The sequence below is a fragment of the Frankliniella occidentalis genome, unplaced genomic scaffold, assembly GCF_000697945.3.
Source record: "Frankliniella occidentalis isolate FOCC.00 unplaced genomic scaffold, Focc_3.1 Scaffold73, whole genome shotgun sequence".
Classification (NCBI taxonomy): domain Eukaryota; kingdom Metazoa; phylum Arthropoda; class Insecta; order Thysanoptera; family Thripidae; genus Frankliniella; species Frankliniella occidentalis.
Window position 1 is genome coordinate 923,092 of NW_026267203.1, and position 14,468 is coordinate 937,559.

The window sequence follows — 14,468 nt, forward strand, 5'->3', positions numbered from 1 at the left end:
TCCTGCACCGGCTCATGCATGAGCGTGTTGTGATGACGGCACTTCTCTAATCCCCGGCGGAATGCTGCAACACAACGTTTTCCCCGAACGCATCCCGCTCGGCTCACACGGGGCCGCCGCCCTTATTGTGGCAATCTCAATCTCCCTCGCCGGGGAAGGTATTCTAAAGGGACTCTTTGAGGGGCTTCATTCGCGGGCATCCGAAAGGAGATGAAGTAGTGGTGGGTGTGTTGCTTCTTAGTATGTACATGGCGGGAGGGCGGGAGGCAGGGGGAGGGAGTCTAACATGAGCCACCACGACGACCGCCGAAGCGATGTCCAAACGATAACGTGACCAGTCTAATTTGCCCGCAACATCGTTTCGGTAATGTGCCATTTCGCACCGTGCCGCCGGGGCCTGTGATCGCTTAACTCACCTGTCCCGTTTTCCTATCACTCGCCGCCGTCACTGGTGGAGGAAACACCTATCGGCAACTCGCTGGCAATGAATGGCAGCCTCGCTGCGACGTGTACTTTTTTATACTGTACGTGTGCCGGGCCCGGGGGACCTGGACAATGCAGCAAATCACTTTCTTTAACAACAAAGTACTATTTTTATTTTCGTTGTTAACGTCCGGTCACAGAGAGCCATAAACAGCTATACACTATGTCATTTGATTGATGCGCTTAGAACTAACAGTTCAGTTTGCGCCTTGTGGCCACGTGTCGAATGGGTTGCCTGCCCGCCGGGCGCGCAGGGGCTCGAACCTGCTGAGAGAGAGAGCAACACAGCAACAGCAGTACACCTCTGAATGGGGTAGCTGATGAAACAAAACTAATTGATAACGTAAACACATCGAACACAGCAGCAGCGAGGCAGTGGTTAAGTTGCGAGTAAGGGAAAGAAATATCACAGAATGGAATTTTCAGTCAACTACAGGCTACTCAAGACATGACAACAATAACGAGAAATGAGATTCAGGAATTGTAACAATGGGAGTTCTAGGAACAAATAAAAATGTCAATGACAAAACCACAACCAAATTCAAAAAAAAAAAAACTTAACCCACTAATCATTAACAATAACAAATTACACAAGCCGGTTCTCTCTTTCAACAAAAGAAAAGTTACAATATCACTACATTTGTACATTAGATTCCAACTACACTAACCCATTTTAATGGTAAAACAAACCCACCATACCATCCACTTCTTCTGTAATTCCTGTACAGTGTAAGACAGACTGTTTAAAGTTTTGCCTTCATTTGCATCCAATCAAGAATTTGAGGTGTGAAGTAAGTTATGATACAGTCCCCACCTGCAAAAAATATTTTACGATTATTCCAAGAACACAAGATGTACATGATATACTTAACTAGTATATAATTTTGTTGTAAGAGACTCTACCTGCACGTCGCATGGCAACAAGGACTTCTTCCAATACTGTTTTCAAATCAATAGCTCCAGCTTTTGCTGCATGTGCTATCATAGCAAACTCTCCTGACACCTGGGCAATTTTAAAAGTTACAATGAGCTCACACAAATAACTTAGATAATAATTATGTAAACATATAACATTTTTGACAGTAGGAAAAAAATAATAAACAAAACACAAATACTAACTTGGTATATGAATAAAGGGTGCTCTGGATGGGCATCCTTAGTTTGCCTGACAATATCTAAGTAAGCTAAACCAGGCTTGACCATCAGCATGTCTGCCCCCTCATTCACATCTCTCAACTGCCACAAGACAGATAAATGCAGATTACATAACAAAATACACACTTGATCACTATAATCATGATCTTTAAGAAGGTTTACTCACTGCAGCTCGAGCAGCCAAGCCTTTGCTACCGGGAGGGAGCTGGTAGCATTTACGATCTCCACTTGAAGGCGCAGATTTTGCTGCATCACGGAATGGTCCATAAAAACCTGATGCAAACTTGGCAGCATACGACAAAACACTGACAGTGTTTGATAAGCCGGCTGACGCTAATGCCTTTTTGATAGCAGCAATACGCCCATCCATCATGTCTGAGGGGGCCACAATATGAGCACCTAAGGAACATAAAAAGAGAGTTGTTGTTTGTTTGACAATTTCTCACTGCATCACTGCGACAATGCACCCACCGCACTCATAAATTACATACCCGCTCTTGCATATGCCAAAGACACTTCTCCGATGCGTTTGATGCTGGCTTCATTATTTATGGCACCTGAAGGTAGGAGAAGACCGCAGTGTCCATGACTAGTATATGGACACAAACAAACCTGCCTCAAACACATAAACGCATCCAGAAAAATCAAAGATCGAAAAGAGGAACCAACAGATATATTTTCTACACGTATACAACTTACATCACATGCAATTACTAGTTCAGGGAACCATTTCCTAAGCAATGGTAGAGCTACAATTACAGGATTAACCTTAGAATCTGCATTACTTCCAATAGGATCCTGGAAATAATACAGAAATTGTTTATGATGAAAACAAAGAACTCGCAGCAGGCGATTACTATCAAATCTATGACATTATACCTTCTGAAGAGACTCTGCAACTCCAAAGAGTAAGATAGATTTTAGACCTTTTTTCACTAAGGGCTCCAAAGCCTCTTTAAGGCGGTTCACACCATAACGACTAACTCCTGGCATGCTAACAACAGGTTGAACAGCATCAGGGTCATCCCTGGACAAACAAAAAGGCTTAATTAAGATCACAGTTAGGTCCGAAAAAGAACACTACAAAAATATGTGACAGTTAGATGCTGTCACTACTACTGACATCAGAAAACATAACCAATACTTACACAATAAACACCGGGTACATAAGGTTGTGGGGACCGATTTCACAGTTCATACTCTGCCATTTACGCATAACAGGATGAAAATATCCGCTGTGCAGTATGTGTTTGGCTTCAGTCATTTTGCGTTGGATTTTTTCAAACCTGGCACTAAAATTCCACAAAATTCTGCCTAAGATCTCTGTTCCCACTTCAGTCAACTTTCTAAAATTTCAGAGGTTTCAGCTCAGCAGAAAGACCACGACTATGGGAGCTAGCTGCTATGTCATTGGTTATGTCACGTGACAGCAGGAAACCAATGAATACATTCCATGTGCGACAACAACGCACACAATATTTACATAGCAACTTTACACATTTGCCTCAAAAGCTGAAAGATTACTGCAAAGTAGCTCAATTAATTAAATTCTGACTTTCGAAGAAAATACAAGATGCTACAGGGAAACGAAAGTTGATAACATAAGGACTCTGATTATATGTGCTCCCATGGCAACATGATTAGCAGACGAGAGCGTGGACAGCTGTGCTGTGGTGAAATTCAAAAGTTTATCTGCGGTGGAATAAATTCTTCATGCAGCATCTATGGTCTTCCCTGTTGAACAACCTAAGATTGTCGACTCAAAATTGAAGTAGCATCAGAATCGATCGATCAATATGGTCGCTAATTCTTGAAACCCTCCAAATACCATTGGAGAATAATGAAGCTATACTCATGGGTAACCAAATTTTTGTCAATTCTTTTGGTTTGAAGTTTATCTTAATGAATCTATGTTTCCATCAAGATGGCTAAAATTCAGTTACATTACACAGTTTCTCATTTGTTATCTTTTTATTTTAATTTTTTAATTGTATTAGTCTAAAATAATTCAAAAATATGACTGAATATTTTCCATAGCAATGTTTCAAGGTCTTTCGATCCATCAAACAAATATAATTATCTAATATGTTGCCAACATTTCCAGGGAGCCAATTCGCATGGCCAGCTGGGCCAAAACGTAGTGTCTGAGGCATGCTGCACACCCACTGAAATTAGTATTTCAAACTTGGATCCCTCTAATATCTCATCTATTGTTGGCGGGGGTGGTCACACTCTGGTACTTGATCGAGCTGGAAAAACATATTCATGTGGATGGAATAACAAAGGTCAAGTAGGAGTAGCAGAACATGAGGTGACGACTTTCCGGCCAGTTGAATCACTTCCAAATAAAATAATCCAATTAGCTTGTGGCTGGGACTCAAGTCTGGCAGTGGCAGCTGATGGTTCATTACTAGTATGGGGCTCAAATAGTTACAGTCAACTAGCACTACCTAAACAAAAGGTAAAGTCTGAACTATTAATATTAATTGTTACTACAAATGAATCAAATTACCATTAATCTGAAATTTCTGCCTTAGTTCAGCTGTTTAAATTCTCCCAAACATGTACCGTCTGCAAAAGTCAAACGGGCTTCTCTCGGTCTACGACATTTGGCTTTAGTTGCGGAAGATGGCAAAGTTTTTGTTTGTGGGAGTGGAAGTAAAGGCCAACTTGGTCTTGTAGATTCCAACGGTCATCCATTCCCAGAGATATGCACATTGACTGAAGGTGTGTTTAAATGGTTCTTCTCGTACTACTAATTATATTGATGTTTTTCCCAATATGCTACCTATCTTCTTGTTTCAGTGTCACAGTTAAGCAACATTATAGATATTTCATGTGGTCAGCATCACTGTATTGCTTTATCAGATGTTGGCAAAATCTTTGTGTGGGGGGACAACAGATTTGGACAGTTAGGATTGGATTCCACTGTTCAACCAGTGGTCTATGAGCCTCAAGAACTTTCCCTGTCAGCATTAACAGGTGTGAAAGGAGATCCGTCTTCTGTTTATGCAGGCTGGACGCATTCAGTACTTCTCACAGGTTGGAACCCTTCCTCATCAATGCCTTTTCACATTTTTGAGTATTTTTCCAATAATACTGCTTTTTTTTAAGACAAAGGGGAAGTGGTAAATTGGGGGCGAAATACATATGGACAACTAAGCAATAATGGAAGGAGGAGAGCCGTATCCTGGAATCCAACACTTCTAAGTATTGATGAAAGGATTAAGCAAATTGCAGTTGGCTCTGAACATAATATTATACTGACAGGTATGTTGTTGTAAGATACCTATTAACAATACATTAATAATCCATTAGTCCAATTAATATGTGAGCCTTTTCTTGTTGTCTGATTTCTCCTGTGATTGACTTTCAGAGACGGGCAGTATTATGAGTTGGGGATGGAATGAACATGGTAACTGTGGAGTGGGTACACAAGAAAATGTTCTTGAGCCCACTTTGATTCAAGCTGGACTGCAAAACAAGGCTAATCTCATTGGTACAGGTGCATGTCACAGTTTTGCTATTTTAGATATAGGCTCTGACACACTAGAATTGTAATCAAATACCTTGGGAATTGCCTTCTTTTAAAGTTGTTGTTGCTCAAGAAATGAAATGAAATAAAGAGAGAGATTTACATTACAATTGAAGACTTACTTCATGATTCAGAAATTTATTACCGTTAAAATATATGATGATGCAGCCATTTCATAGACTTGTATAAGAGAACAGGTTAACTCACAAATTATAACTCCCTTCTATTTGGGCAGACTTGTTGGAAGATTTAAGGTACAAAATGTACAGCTAGTCAAAATAGGTCTAAGACAGTGTGCAAGCCAAACAGAAGCAAGTGTGAAAGGTCTCCAATCAACAACATAGAATAATCTCTTATATATGTGTTAATATGAGATAGTTGGCACACTTTTGCACTGATATCTATTAGGTATTAATGCAAGGATCTCAATAAAATGTAGGATGTCCATAATTTTCAAGCATGCAAATACAACAAAATGTAATAATACTAGTACACAACAAACATGTTGGTAGAATATGTATAGATATATATGTAGGTATACTTGGGTATTCACAAAGGAACATGAAAAAACACCCCTCCACAAACTGTGATAAACTTGACCTCTCAAGCGCACACATCTATGCATTAAAATTAAAAAAATCAGACAGCAACTTTCACACCTAGATATGGTTACACTCAAAGGGTTTTCTTAATATTACACATCACACGCCTTGATAGAAGCAATGACCTGCCATAATACTGAAAAAAGAACACTTCAACAGTAAAAAATAAATTCAATTTCAAATTACATTAAGTCATGCAAATTTCAAGATATGACTACACATCTAACACTTAAAACAAAATGACTTCTGTATGCAATCCAGTAAAAAAATTGTACAGTTTCTGCAAGTTTATGTGACTAAAAGTAAACTCAAGAGGGCAAAAAGGACTAATTGAGGAAATTCAGTTGCCATAAAACCTTTTCCCACACACAATGTTTAGGTAAAATTAGTCTACAGCACTAATAAATGGGTTTCAAAAATATTCTTTTGCTAAAGTGTATATGCACTTTGGCCCACTTATCAATTGATAGAAATTGCTACTGACGAGTGATATACAACTTTAGAGATTCAGTAAAATAAGCAGGAATGCCAGAACACTTTCCACATAAAATGCAAATTCCCCCTGAGCCCATAGTTTGTCTTGATGTCAGTTCATTTGGTTTTACATAACACACCAAGCATAGCAGTCAACTATCAATCTAATAATTTAAGACATGATTATGAAATGTGTTGGGTTTCACAAGAATTGATATTGGCAACTATCTGCTAAAATAACCATAGTTAAAAGTCCCACAAAAATACAACTCTGTCATAACATACATCTTCTTTTTACTCATAATTAAATTGGAATGTTAATAAATAATTACACAGTTATTTCTCTCTGGAACTAGTGTCAGTAAAACTTTTCCGCGAGATTCTTCTGGATAATTGATTTCATCATTTTAAAAATATGGCCATTGAGAGGAAAAATAAGATGACTTCCAAGAACGTCAAATATATAACATTTGAATGGATTAAAATCAATTCATCGTCTTCAAGAAATCTTTATCCTGCTAGAAAACCAAACAAAATAGGTAGGTAGCTACAAACATTTTGCCATAAGTCACTCTCCTAATGTCAATCCTGGTCCAAAAATCGAACCACATTTGTGTAACTTTTGTTCATAGATATAAACTATATGGACTACAAAATAAACTTAAACAAAACACAGATGTAAAAATAAATCACGAAACACTGCCAAATAATTGGGCAAGATGGTGCTACGCAGTTGAAACTTATCACAGTTACATATCAAGCAGGAAAATCTTTTTTTTCTTCACAAAATGCCATTTGTCATCATGACACTCCAACTTTGGTATTACTCTGTCAACACATCACTGTTTTATCGTAGGGCTCTGTATGCAAGACCTTTCTGGTTCTCATTATAGTGAGATGGTAGCTGCAAGATCAAAAGCCATAATTAGAATGCTTTAAACAAATTTCTTTGATGTAAAAACAGGCTGGTACGAAGAATAGCTTACATTCGCTCCAATACGAGATAGATATCGATTCCGTATGTGGAAATCGGAATGTGGTTGAAGCAAATCTTGAGGAGTGATATCAGACATAGATCCAGCAGCTACTAACTTCTCTCGTTCAAGGTCCTCCGCAGAACTAAAAGAAGAAGCAGATGAAGAAAATGTTAATATTCAAAGAGGTAATGAGATTGAGATACTTTATGTTCGGTAAAGGCAAAATTTTTGGAGACATACATCCTGTTCTTCTCATAAACCTCACGGTCGTCAGCAGACATGTTCAGAATTCCTCCATGTTTTGAATCATAAAGATATATCACAACTGTTGTGACAAGAGCCACTGGAAAGAAAGAAACAAACGATAGGAGGGTATTGACCAAAAGACTTTATTTTGGGTGCAATAGAAAAATTAAATAAACACTTACCACAAAGGCAAGCAAGGAAGAAAATCTCCAGCATAAGGTATCCGCCATTATCAACAATAATACCACACACTAGGGTGATCAAGGCAAGGCCTAAGTTCTGAACGGATTGCATGCTAAAAGTAGAACATCGATTGATATTAAGAGTTTTAGATAGAATTTAAAATTATTGTTTTTTGACAACCACTTTACTTACACTCCATATGCAGTTCCAAGCTGGTGTTCAGGAATAACCATTGACACCATTGGCCACAAACCACTGGCCAGCATAGAATATCCAAGTCCCATGAGAGACTGTAAAAGAAGCATATCATTGTCAAGGAAAATCTACAACACAAAATACTTCAAAAAGAATGAAATAGCAGCAAAAATTACCGTTCCAATAAATGGATTGAGGAATGTGAAGGCTAAGATTGCATGGCTTGCAATTGTCACAAGAATAGATACAAAGCAACATATCAAGTTACGACCTAGTTTATCCACCACAATACCAAAGAGAGGTGAAGAAACAGCAGAAATTGTGTAAACAATACTGTTCACTGTGTTTGCTTCATCAGGAGTCATATTAAATTTTCTGATGAAAAACACTCTGGTAGGGACAATAGACTCCAGAATTAGTAAACAGATTAAATGCATGAAATGTGAAAAGTAAATTAATCCACTCACTTTCCAAGGGCAATAAATGGGAAAATAGCAACATAGTATGCAACACACACAAGAGCTATCATCCAAAAGCTTAGAGGGAAATCTTTGATGTCTGTAATGCGTACTACTTCTCCAGATTGATTATCTCTGCGTTTCAAAAGTCTTTCTGCCCTTCGATCCATCCACGCCAAAATTATAGTACTAAGAAGAGATACAACAGTAGTAATAGACGCTGTAAAAGAAGCGGAGTGTGTGAGGATAAGAGTATAATAAAATTTAAGAAACCACACAGCTAATGAAAAATGAAATGACCTACCAAAGAAAAGTACCACTCCTGTACAAGTGTATCCTTCATAATAGGTATTGACCCAACGGTAAATGGGCTCCATCACACTGAAATTGACAGTTGACCCAACTCGAGCAAAGCTCATCTGGAGACCAAACACCATGTTTAACTCTTTGCCTTTGAACCAAAGGACTGCATATGTGTTCTGGGCTACAGCTAGCGATTCTCCGCCAATTCTGCAAACATAAAATAACATTAGATTAATACTTTTGACACAGAGAAAAAGGAAAATGGGTATGAATATAGGTTAATCTATTGCATACCCAAAAATAAACCTGCCAGCAACCATGAGCCAAAATTTGTTCAAAATTGCTCCTAGAGCAACAATTGACACACCAATAACAACCAGCAGAGCAAAGATGACGGTTCCCAGACGAATTCCAAATACTCTGAAAATGTAATACAGTTATTATCACTTCTAAATCAAGATCACAACACATCTTGAGATCAGTACAGAATATATCACTTCAAGATTACTGTTACCTGTCCATGAGGAATCCCCCCACGACACAAAGAACAACACTGGGCCATGAATACCATGAGTACAAATAGACAAATTGACTAGTATTTATCTTTAAATCTTGCATAAAGTTATCCTGAAGGGCAGCAGGATTGTCATAGCAGAAATAGGAACCTGAAACAAGACATATTTTCTCAATACATTTTTGAAATAAAATAGAATTATAACATAGATGTGGCAAAGGTGGGATTAGAGGAAATATGATGTGTACAGACAACACACAAACTATCATGAGTCATGGTGTTTACTCAATGATAGGGGTAGTGATAGGCTATGGATATAGGCACCTTAGTAGTTCAATAGGGTTGGGGAATGAATTTCTAAAAAGATTACAGTTTAAGACTAGAGCACATACCAAAACCTAAAAGGCACATCAAAACAAGTCCACAGAATCTATAGATGCAGCTCTTGGGGTTGCAGCAAGAGCTGCCTCCACAACCCTGCTGCTCTTGTTCAGAGTCATCTTCGGAAGTTGGGGCGTTCACGGATTCTACTCTTGATATATCATCCATGGCTTCTCACGAGTAGACTCAAACAAGTAAGAAAATCAAATATCTGTTGAACAATGAGCTTTTTAGTTAACTACCAGATTAAAATTCTACCGTAAAGTAGCACATACACGATAACCACAACAAAGAGCACTTCTTTGAATCACCCGTACCCTCTGTGCGTTAGGCACGAATATGCCCCTTCACTTATTCGACAAACTAGTTCACATGCCCCTCATGCTCGCACACATGGGAGTTCGCGTCACTTGCGCAGAGCGATAAGTATACATACAAAAGAAAACATATGTGTATAGAAACAAACCAGCCGACAACCCCTCCCCACCAAGGCTATTGATTACTCCCCGCTGCCTTCTTCACACTTCACCCTTTGCCCCCTCCACCACCCCTCACCCCTCTCCTCTCGAACTCAAATTCGATTCGATCGATATAGTTCGAGAAAGCCAACCACAACAACAACAAAAACCGCGAACTGAGAAACGTCGTTACTTTACGGTTTTATTTAGCATTCGCAACCAGTTAACCCTTTTAAAGAGCACAATGAATTCTGCTAGCAAGGTAAATCAAATTTTTCAAGTTTCGTAGGATTGCGTCGAAGAAATATTCGCTTAACTGCGTGCCTTGTAACTCCCGGCATTCACGTTAACCTAACCTTAGGCTTGCATAAATCTGTATTTAAAAAATTCTACATGCTCAAAATTTTCCAACATTTATCTGCACTTGAAATTTCATTCTGTTTAGATAATTCCTTATAATCACTCATGTTGTTTTGTACCTAGGTTGGTGAAATTTTCACTGCTGCCGGCAACGCATTCAACAAATTAGGAGAACTGACTATGCAGCTTCATCCAACAGCCGACTCACCTGCTGGGTAAGCTTGAAATGTTTGTTAATTTGATCTCGTGTCACCAGATTGTTAAACATTGTCGTCTTAAAACTGCTTTATTCCTGCAGTAAATGGACAGACGAAGAAATTGAGATGCTCCGGCATGCTGTGCTAATGTTTGGGGACGAACTTAGTCGGATTTGTGAACATATCAAAGGAAAAACTGTGTAAGTTGGCTTCCACTTTGGCCTAAGTAAATATTCAGATCAAAGCAGCTGATGCCCTTTCTCAATTTCTTCGGGCCATATTGACACACATTATAATGAAATTATTTTCTGCTTGCAGGAGTCAAATTAAGTCAACATTAAAGAAAAAAGTATTTGAAGATGCAGGACTGCAAGTAAGACCACAAATTCAAGCAGCATCAGGTCAATCAGTTAACCAACAACAGCAATTGATGAGCAGAGAAGTTACTCTTAACATGCTTAATGCTACAGAGTCTGAAGTTGACGTTGAAGGCTTAAATGAAGATGTCAAGCTGGAATTTGATGGACCCACAGAAGAAGTTGCATCATGAAGAGCTATTAAAATTCAATGGCTATCTGGATAGCCATTTGATTTGTTTAGGTTTATTTGTACATATTTCTTTTAAAACTATGTCGTAGGACTTTACTTTCTTTAATGTGCTGGATCATCAACTTTTTAAATTGTCTCAATCATGCACTTCTATAGCATGAAACCCCATCCTCCAACTGTAAAATTGTCTAATTGCAACTTCCTTTGTTTATTTCAAATCCATTTTGAATTGCCAGGCTTCATAAATAAAATAGTCTTAGTTAAATTTAGACAAATACTGTATTGCTAGTTTATTTTTTAATTTATTCTGGCAAAGATTTATTGACATTTTATAACAAAACTATGTAATTTAACTTATCTTCCAGTGTCTTGGTTTTGCTTGAAAATTAGTAATTTCCTTCCCCATTTTGTTTCCAATGACTCGTGGATCTTTGTGAAGAAACATTTTGTCACCAAAAAGTCCTCAATAAATTGTTCAACTTGCTCTCGAATGGTAAGATTTTGAAACAGAGGAAATGTTTTATGACATCTTTTCAACCTTTTCACAGCTGATTTGTAGCATTTCCAAGGTTGAGGTTCAATTACAATAATCTTTGCCATATCTGAAATATCTTGAAGGAACCTTTTCAAACCATCATCACCATGATTTAAATGAATCCACATGCAAACTGAGAAACAAAAGATAACATCAAACCGTCCCCCACATTGAGATAGATGCTGCGTGAACACCTCATTGTTTCTTTCAGACATGAAGTCTAAACATGCGAATGTAATTCGATCAGCATGAGTGTTCAACCCGTGAGCTCTTTCAATGAGAACAGGATCAATGTCAATACCAAGCATATGACAGGTATTTTCAGAGGACTCTAAACAAGAATCTTTACTCTTGATGGATGGTAATAGTTTTTCATATAGCCTTGTGGTCAATGCCTAAAACAAATTCAAAGCGTTCATGTCATAAACAAAATTCTGAAGCGAAGATAGAGAGAGATGCAAGCACTCACCCCAGTATTGCAGCCTATGTCAAGAAAGACATAAGGTCTATTCAATCTATCCAACAATAGATTATCAGGAAGTAAATTCAGTCGTTCTTCTGGAGGGTGGAACTCATAATAATTAATGAAGTTACCCAATGTTACTGCTCCAGGATCATCACCACCAAATTGAAGAGGATCCATGCTTAAAAAATGATGGGATTGTAGTAACAATAAATTTTTCTGTTAAATAAAAATGAAACCTTCAGATTAGGATGACACGCAAAAATTAAGTTTACAGTGAAGATCAAACCTTGCAAACAAAATATAAACAAGTTAGGTTAGGTTACGACTCTTATGATGTGTTGATTTTATGCATTTGTGAGGAAAATGACCTGAAGATGATTTAATATATCTCATGCTCGTTGGAATTTTTTTATTGGCGTCATAATAAGTACAACTGATAGGGATTCGATAGTGGAAAATACACACCGTCGACAACCGGCAACGTCACTTTTTGACGTCTTTAAATGCTAAGTTGTAATCAGGTTAGTTTCAGTTCCGACAAACATTTTTCTAGTTTTTGATGGGTCTCTACGAAAAGACAACTTTCTTTGCGCATACAGTTTGTTGTAAAAGTGTACTTCACCGTACATCTGCCTGGGTTTTCCTCCTCTCCAGTGAAATCAAGGAGTAAAATCTGATAAAAACATTTGCCCACACAGGCATAAGATGGACATTACCAAACCAAATGTTATATGGATTAAAGGACGCTGCTATCGGCTTTATGGACAAAGCACAAGTTTATCAAATTTTGATTCAGAATATACCGGCTATGGAGATGACGAGCAGGAGTATCTTGATGGTTCGTATTAGTTTTCACAAATAATTTTGAACAATTTAACAATATTTTTTTACTCTCTGTACCTTGTCTTCAAATCTGACTTCAATCAACAATCAATGAACTTATTGTCGCTACCCCAGGAAGAGATGATGATTGCTCTGACAACGACTATGAGATAGAAGAAGCTGAGTCTGGAAGACTGAAGACGTCCTTTCATATTCCAAGGTATTCCCCCAAAATAGGTTTTATTAATTATATCTCAGGGCAAAAACTGTGAAGTATTATCATACTTACGACCGCATCTTATGTTTATTTTCTCTCCAGGTCACTACATGGAGTACTCATTGGACCAAAAGGAGCAACCAGAGCTCGCTTAGAAAAGGAAACTAAGGCGTTAATCAGAATTCCTAAAAAAGGACTTGACCAGGACATAGGTAAGCAAAATTACTTTGTACTAATAAATAATCCAACATCTCTTCATGAATAATTCAATATCACGATAAACATTGATCCTTCAGTTGTAACTGGTACAACTAGAGAAAGCATTGTACGAGCTAGACGTCGCATGGAGCTGATTGCTCTGACAGCAAGACAAAAGCAGCAGTTTACTCATTTCCTCTCCTTGCCAGTAAACAATGAAAACATTAAGAGTGGATTTTTAAAATTCCAGGTAAATTAAGTGACAATATTTTTAAAGTTCCACTTTTTAGAGACGTTTTGCTACATTATTATGAGCTTCTGTTTTCAAGGAACAAGTGTTAAATGAATGTAAAGGACGTGGCATTAGAAAAGACATCTTTCAAGATCCAAATAAATTGCACATCACCCTTGGAACTCTTGTTCTTCTGGATGATGATGATAGGAAGAAGGCAGCCCAAGCTCTTCTGAACTGCAAGCAGGACCTAGTAGAGTAAGTATGCTGAATATTTTTAAGTGTTCTCCAAATTACAGTCAATCTATGCTAAATCGCGCTTTCTGTTCTAGACCTTTACTGCAGAAAGGTACCTTGAGATTGCGAGTTTATGGTATTGAGTACATGAATGACGATCCTGCAGAAGTTGATGTCTTATATGGCAAAGTGGAGGATCTTAATCAGGAGCCTGTTGTTCAAGAACTTGCCAATGACATTATCAAATATTTTTCAAAAACAGGTCTATATTTTTCTATAGCTGTGACTTTGAAGTTACCTTTGTTTTGCAGCTGAATTTATGCCATGACTTAATTTTTCAGGTCTTATGCCTAAGCAGTTTGATTCTGTAAAACTGCATGTGACTCTCATGAATTCTATCTTTCGAAGAGAGGGTGCTGATTCAGATGTTGCTAATAAGGGAGAAAATCTGAAGAGGACGCGTGAATCTTTTGATGCTTCTTCAATTCTAAAGAAGTTTCAAGAGTATTCCTTTGGAGAAATTACAGTGGAGACTATTGATCTCTCTCGCCGCTATTCAACAGCAAGCAATGGATATTATGAGGCAACTGCAAGCTTAAACTTAGTTTAAAAATGTTTAAAGCTGTAAAAAAAATGAAAGGGTCAATAAACTTTTATTGCCCCTCTGAAATTTTCTTGAGTGATTTTCCTC

General features: G+C 37.8%; 6 protein-coding genes across 8 annotated transcripts; 3 read left to right on the forward strand and 3 right to left on the reverse strand.

The window, feature by feature from the left end:
* Positions 1 to 569: 569 nt before the first annotated feature.
* Positions 570 to 3,042, reverse strand: LOC113208637 (delta-aminolevulinic acid dehydratase). The gene is made up of 8 exons (XM_026425727.2): positions 2,787 to 3,042; positions 2,518 to 2,665; positions 2,338 to 2,436; positions 2,130 to 2,250; positions 1,805 to 2,037; positions 1,603 to 1,719; positions 1,387 to 1,486; positions 570 to 1,297 (listed from the first exon to the last, which is right to left on the reverse strand). Exons 1-8 carry the CDS (start codon positions 2,900 to 2,902, stop codon positions 1,227 to 1,229), a joined length of 1,005 nt encoding a protein of 334 aa, XP_026281512.1. The 5' UTR covers positions 2,903 to 3,042; the 3' UTR covers positions 570 to 1,226.
* A 170-nt stretch (positions 3,043 to 3,212) lies between these two features.
* LOC113208635 (secretion-regulating guanine nucleotide exchange factor) lies at positions 3,213 to 5,283 on the forward strand. The gene is made up of 6 exons (XM_026425724.2): positions 3,213 to 3,496; positions 3,743 to 4,099; positions 4,176 to 4,365; positions 4,444 to 4,680; positions 4,753 to 4,908; positions 5,015 to 5,283. The coding sequence occupies exons 1-6, from the start codon at positions 3,479 to 3,481 to the stop codon at positions 5,197 to 5,199; spliced, it is 1,143 nt and encodes a 380-aa protein (XP_026281509.1). The 5' UTR covers positions 3,213 to 3,478; the 3' UTR covers positions 5,200 to 5,283.
* On the reverse strand, positions 5,272 to 12,262 carry LOC113208634 (major facilitator superfamily domain-containing protein 1). 3 transcript variants are annotated; one of them, XM_026425722.2, is made up of 12 exons: positions 12,200 to 12,262; positions 9,518 to 9,717; positions 9,126 to 9,276; positions 8,906 to 9,031; positions 8,613 to 8,818; positions 8,318 to 8,528; positions 8,027 to 8,240; positions 7,848 to 7,945; positions 7,655 to 7,767; positions 7,467 to 7,569; positions 7,236 to 7,368; positions 5,272 to 7,153 (listed from the first exon to the last, which is right to left on the reverse strand). In XM_026425722.2, exons 2-12 carry the CDS (start codon positions 9,672 to 9,674, stop codon positions 7,097 to 7,099), a joined length of 1,569 nt encoding a protein of 522 aa, XP_026281507.1. In that variant the 5' UTR covers positions 9,675 to 9,717; positions 12,200 to 12,262; the 3' UTR covers positions 5,272 to 7,096. The 3 variants fall into 3 exon arrangements, with proteins under 3 accessions (XP_026281507.1, XP_026281506.1, XP_052124582.1); XM_026425721.2 differs by lacking the exon at positions 12,200 to 12,262 and adding an exon at positions 9,824 to 10,013; XM_052268622.1 differs by lacking the exon at positions 12,200 to 12,262 and adding an exon at positions 9,782 to 9,803.
* LOC113208640 (chromatin complexes subunit BAP18) lies at positions 10,066 to 11,352 on the forward strand. Its single transcript, XM_026425735.2, has 4 exons — positions 10,066 to 10,226; positions 10,448 to 10,539; positions 10,623 to 10,721; positions 10,840 to 11,352. The coding sequence occupies exons 1-4, from the start codon at positions 10,209 to 10,211 to the stop codon at positions 11,069 to 11,071; spliced, it is 441 nt and encodes a 146-aa protein (XP_026281520.1). The 5' UTR covers positions 10,066 to 10,208; the 3' UTR covers positions 11,072 to 11,352.
* Positions 11,331 to 12,803, reverse strand: LOC113208638 (probable RNA methyltransferase CG11342). The gene is made up of 3 exons (XM_026425728.2): positions 12,699 to 12,803; positions 12,075 to 12,287; positions 11,331 to 12,000 (listed from the first exon to the last, which is right to left on the reverse strand). The coding sequence occupies exons 1-3, from the start codon at positions 12,771 to 12,773 to the stop codon at positions 11,425 to 11,427; spliced, it is 864 nt and encodes a 287-aa protein (XP_026281513.1). The 5' UTR covers positions 12,774 to 12,803; the 3' UTR covers positions 11,331 to 11,424.
* On the forward strand, positions 12,776 to 14,447 carry LOC113208636 (activating signal cointegrator 1 complex subunit 1). The gene is made up of 7 exons (XM_026425725.2): positions 12,776 to 12,909; positions 13,029 to 13,113; positions 13,213 to 13,322; positions 13,407 to 13,558; positions 13,638 to 13,798; positions 13,873 to 14,039; positions 14,119 to 14,447. The coding sequence occupies exons 1-7, from the start codon at positions 12,777 to 12,779 to the stop codon at positions 14,385 to 14,387; spliced, it is 1,077 nt and encodes a 358-aa protein (XP_026281510.1). The 5' UTR covers position 12,776; the 3' UTR covers positions 14,388 to 14,447.
* The last annotated feature ends 21 nt before the right edge of the window (positions 14,448 to 14,468 follow it).

What these genes read in the sequence shown, in the direction of transcription:
- LOC113208640 (XM_026425735.2), top strand. An exon ending in ACAGCCGACTCACCTGCTGG is followed by an intron (nt 10,540 to 10,622) that starts GTAAGCTTGAAA and finishes TTATTCCTGCAG; the next exon opens with TAAATGGACAGACGAAGAAA. An exon ending in CATATCAAAGGAAAAACTGT is followed by an intron (nt 10,722 to 10,839) that starts GTAAGTTGGCTT and finishes TTCTGCTTGCAG; the next exon opens with GAGTCAAATTAAGTCAACAT.
- LOC113208636 (XM_026425725.2), top strand. Translation starts at nt 12,777, where the DNA reads ATGGACATTACCAAACCAAATGTTATATGGATTAAAGGACGCTGCTAT. An exon ending in GTGGATTTTTAAAATTCCAG is followed by an intron (nt 13,559 to 13,637) that starts GTAAATTAAGTG and finishes TCTGTTTTCAAG; the next exon opens with GAACAAGTGTTAAATGAATG. An exon ending in CAAATATTTTTCAAAAACAG is followed by an intron (nt 14,040 to 14,118) that starts GTCTATATTTTT and finishes TTAATTTTTCAG; the next exon opens with GTCTTATGCCTAAGCAGTTT.
- LOC113208637 (XM_026425727.2), bottom strand. Translation starts at nt 2,902, where the DNA reads ATGACTGAAGCCAAACACATACTGCACAGCGGATATTTTCATCCTGTT. An exon ending in TTTGGCATATGCAAGAGCGG is followed by an intron (nt 2,038 to 2,129) that starts GTATGTAATTTA and finishes TATGTTCCTTAG; the next exon opens with GTGCTCATATTGTGGCCCCC. An exon ending in ACCCTTTATTCATATACCAA is followed by an intron (nt 1,487 to 1,602) that starts GTTAGTATTTGT and finishes AAAATTGCCCAG; the next exon opens with GTGTCAGGAGAGTTTGCTAT.
- LOC113208634 (XM_026425722.2), bottom strand. Translation starts at nt 9,674, where the DNA reads ATGGATGATATATCAAGAGTAGAATCCGTGAACGCCCCAACTTCCGAA. An exon ending in AGGAGTGGTACTTTTCTTTG is followed by an intron (nt 8,529 to 8,612) that starts GTAGGTCATTTC and finishes CTTCTTTTACAG; the next exon opens with CGTCTATTACTACTGTTGTA. An exon ending in CTTGGAACTGCATATGGAGT is followed by an intron (nt 7,768 to 7,847) that starts GTAAGTAAAGTG and finishes TTCTACTTTTAG; the next exon opens with CATGCAATCCGTTCAGAACT.
- LOC113208635 (XM_026425724.2), top strand. An exon ending in TAGCACTACCTAAACAAAAG is followed by an intron (nt 4,100 to 4,175) that starts GTAAAGTCTGAA and finishes TTTCTGCCTTAG; the next exon opens with TTCAGCTGTTTAAATTCTCC. An exon ending in GCATTCAGTACTTCTCACAG is followed by an intron (nt 4,681 to 4,752) that starts GTTGGAACCCTT and finishes CTTTTTTTTAAG; the next exon opens with ACAAAGGGGAAGTGGTAAAT.
- LOC113208638 (XM_026425728.2), bottom strand. Translation starts at nt 12,773, where the DNA reads ATGCCTGTGTGGGCAAATGTTTTTATCAGATTTTACTCCTTGATTTCA. An exon ending in GGAGGAAAACCCAGGCAGAT is followed by an intron (nt 12,288 to 12,698) that starts GTACGGTGAAGT and finishes TTTATTTAACAG; the next exon opens with AAAAATTTATTGTTACTACA. An exon ending in ACATAGGCTGCAATACTGGG is followed by an intron (nt 12,001 to 12,074) that starts GTGAGTGCTTGC and finishes AATTTGTTTTAG; the next exon opens with GCATTGACCACAAGGCTATA.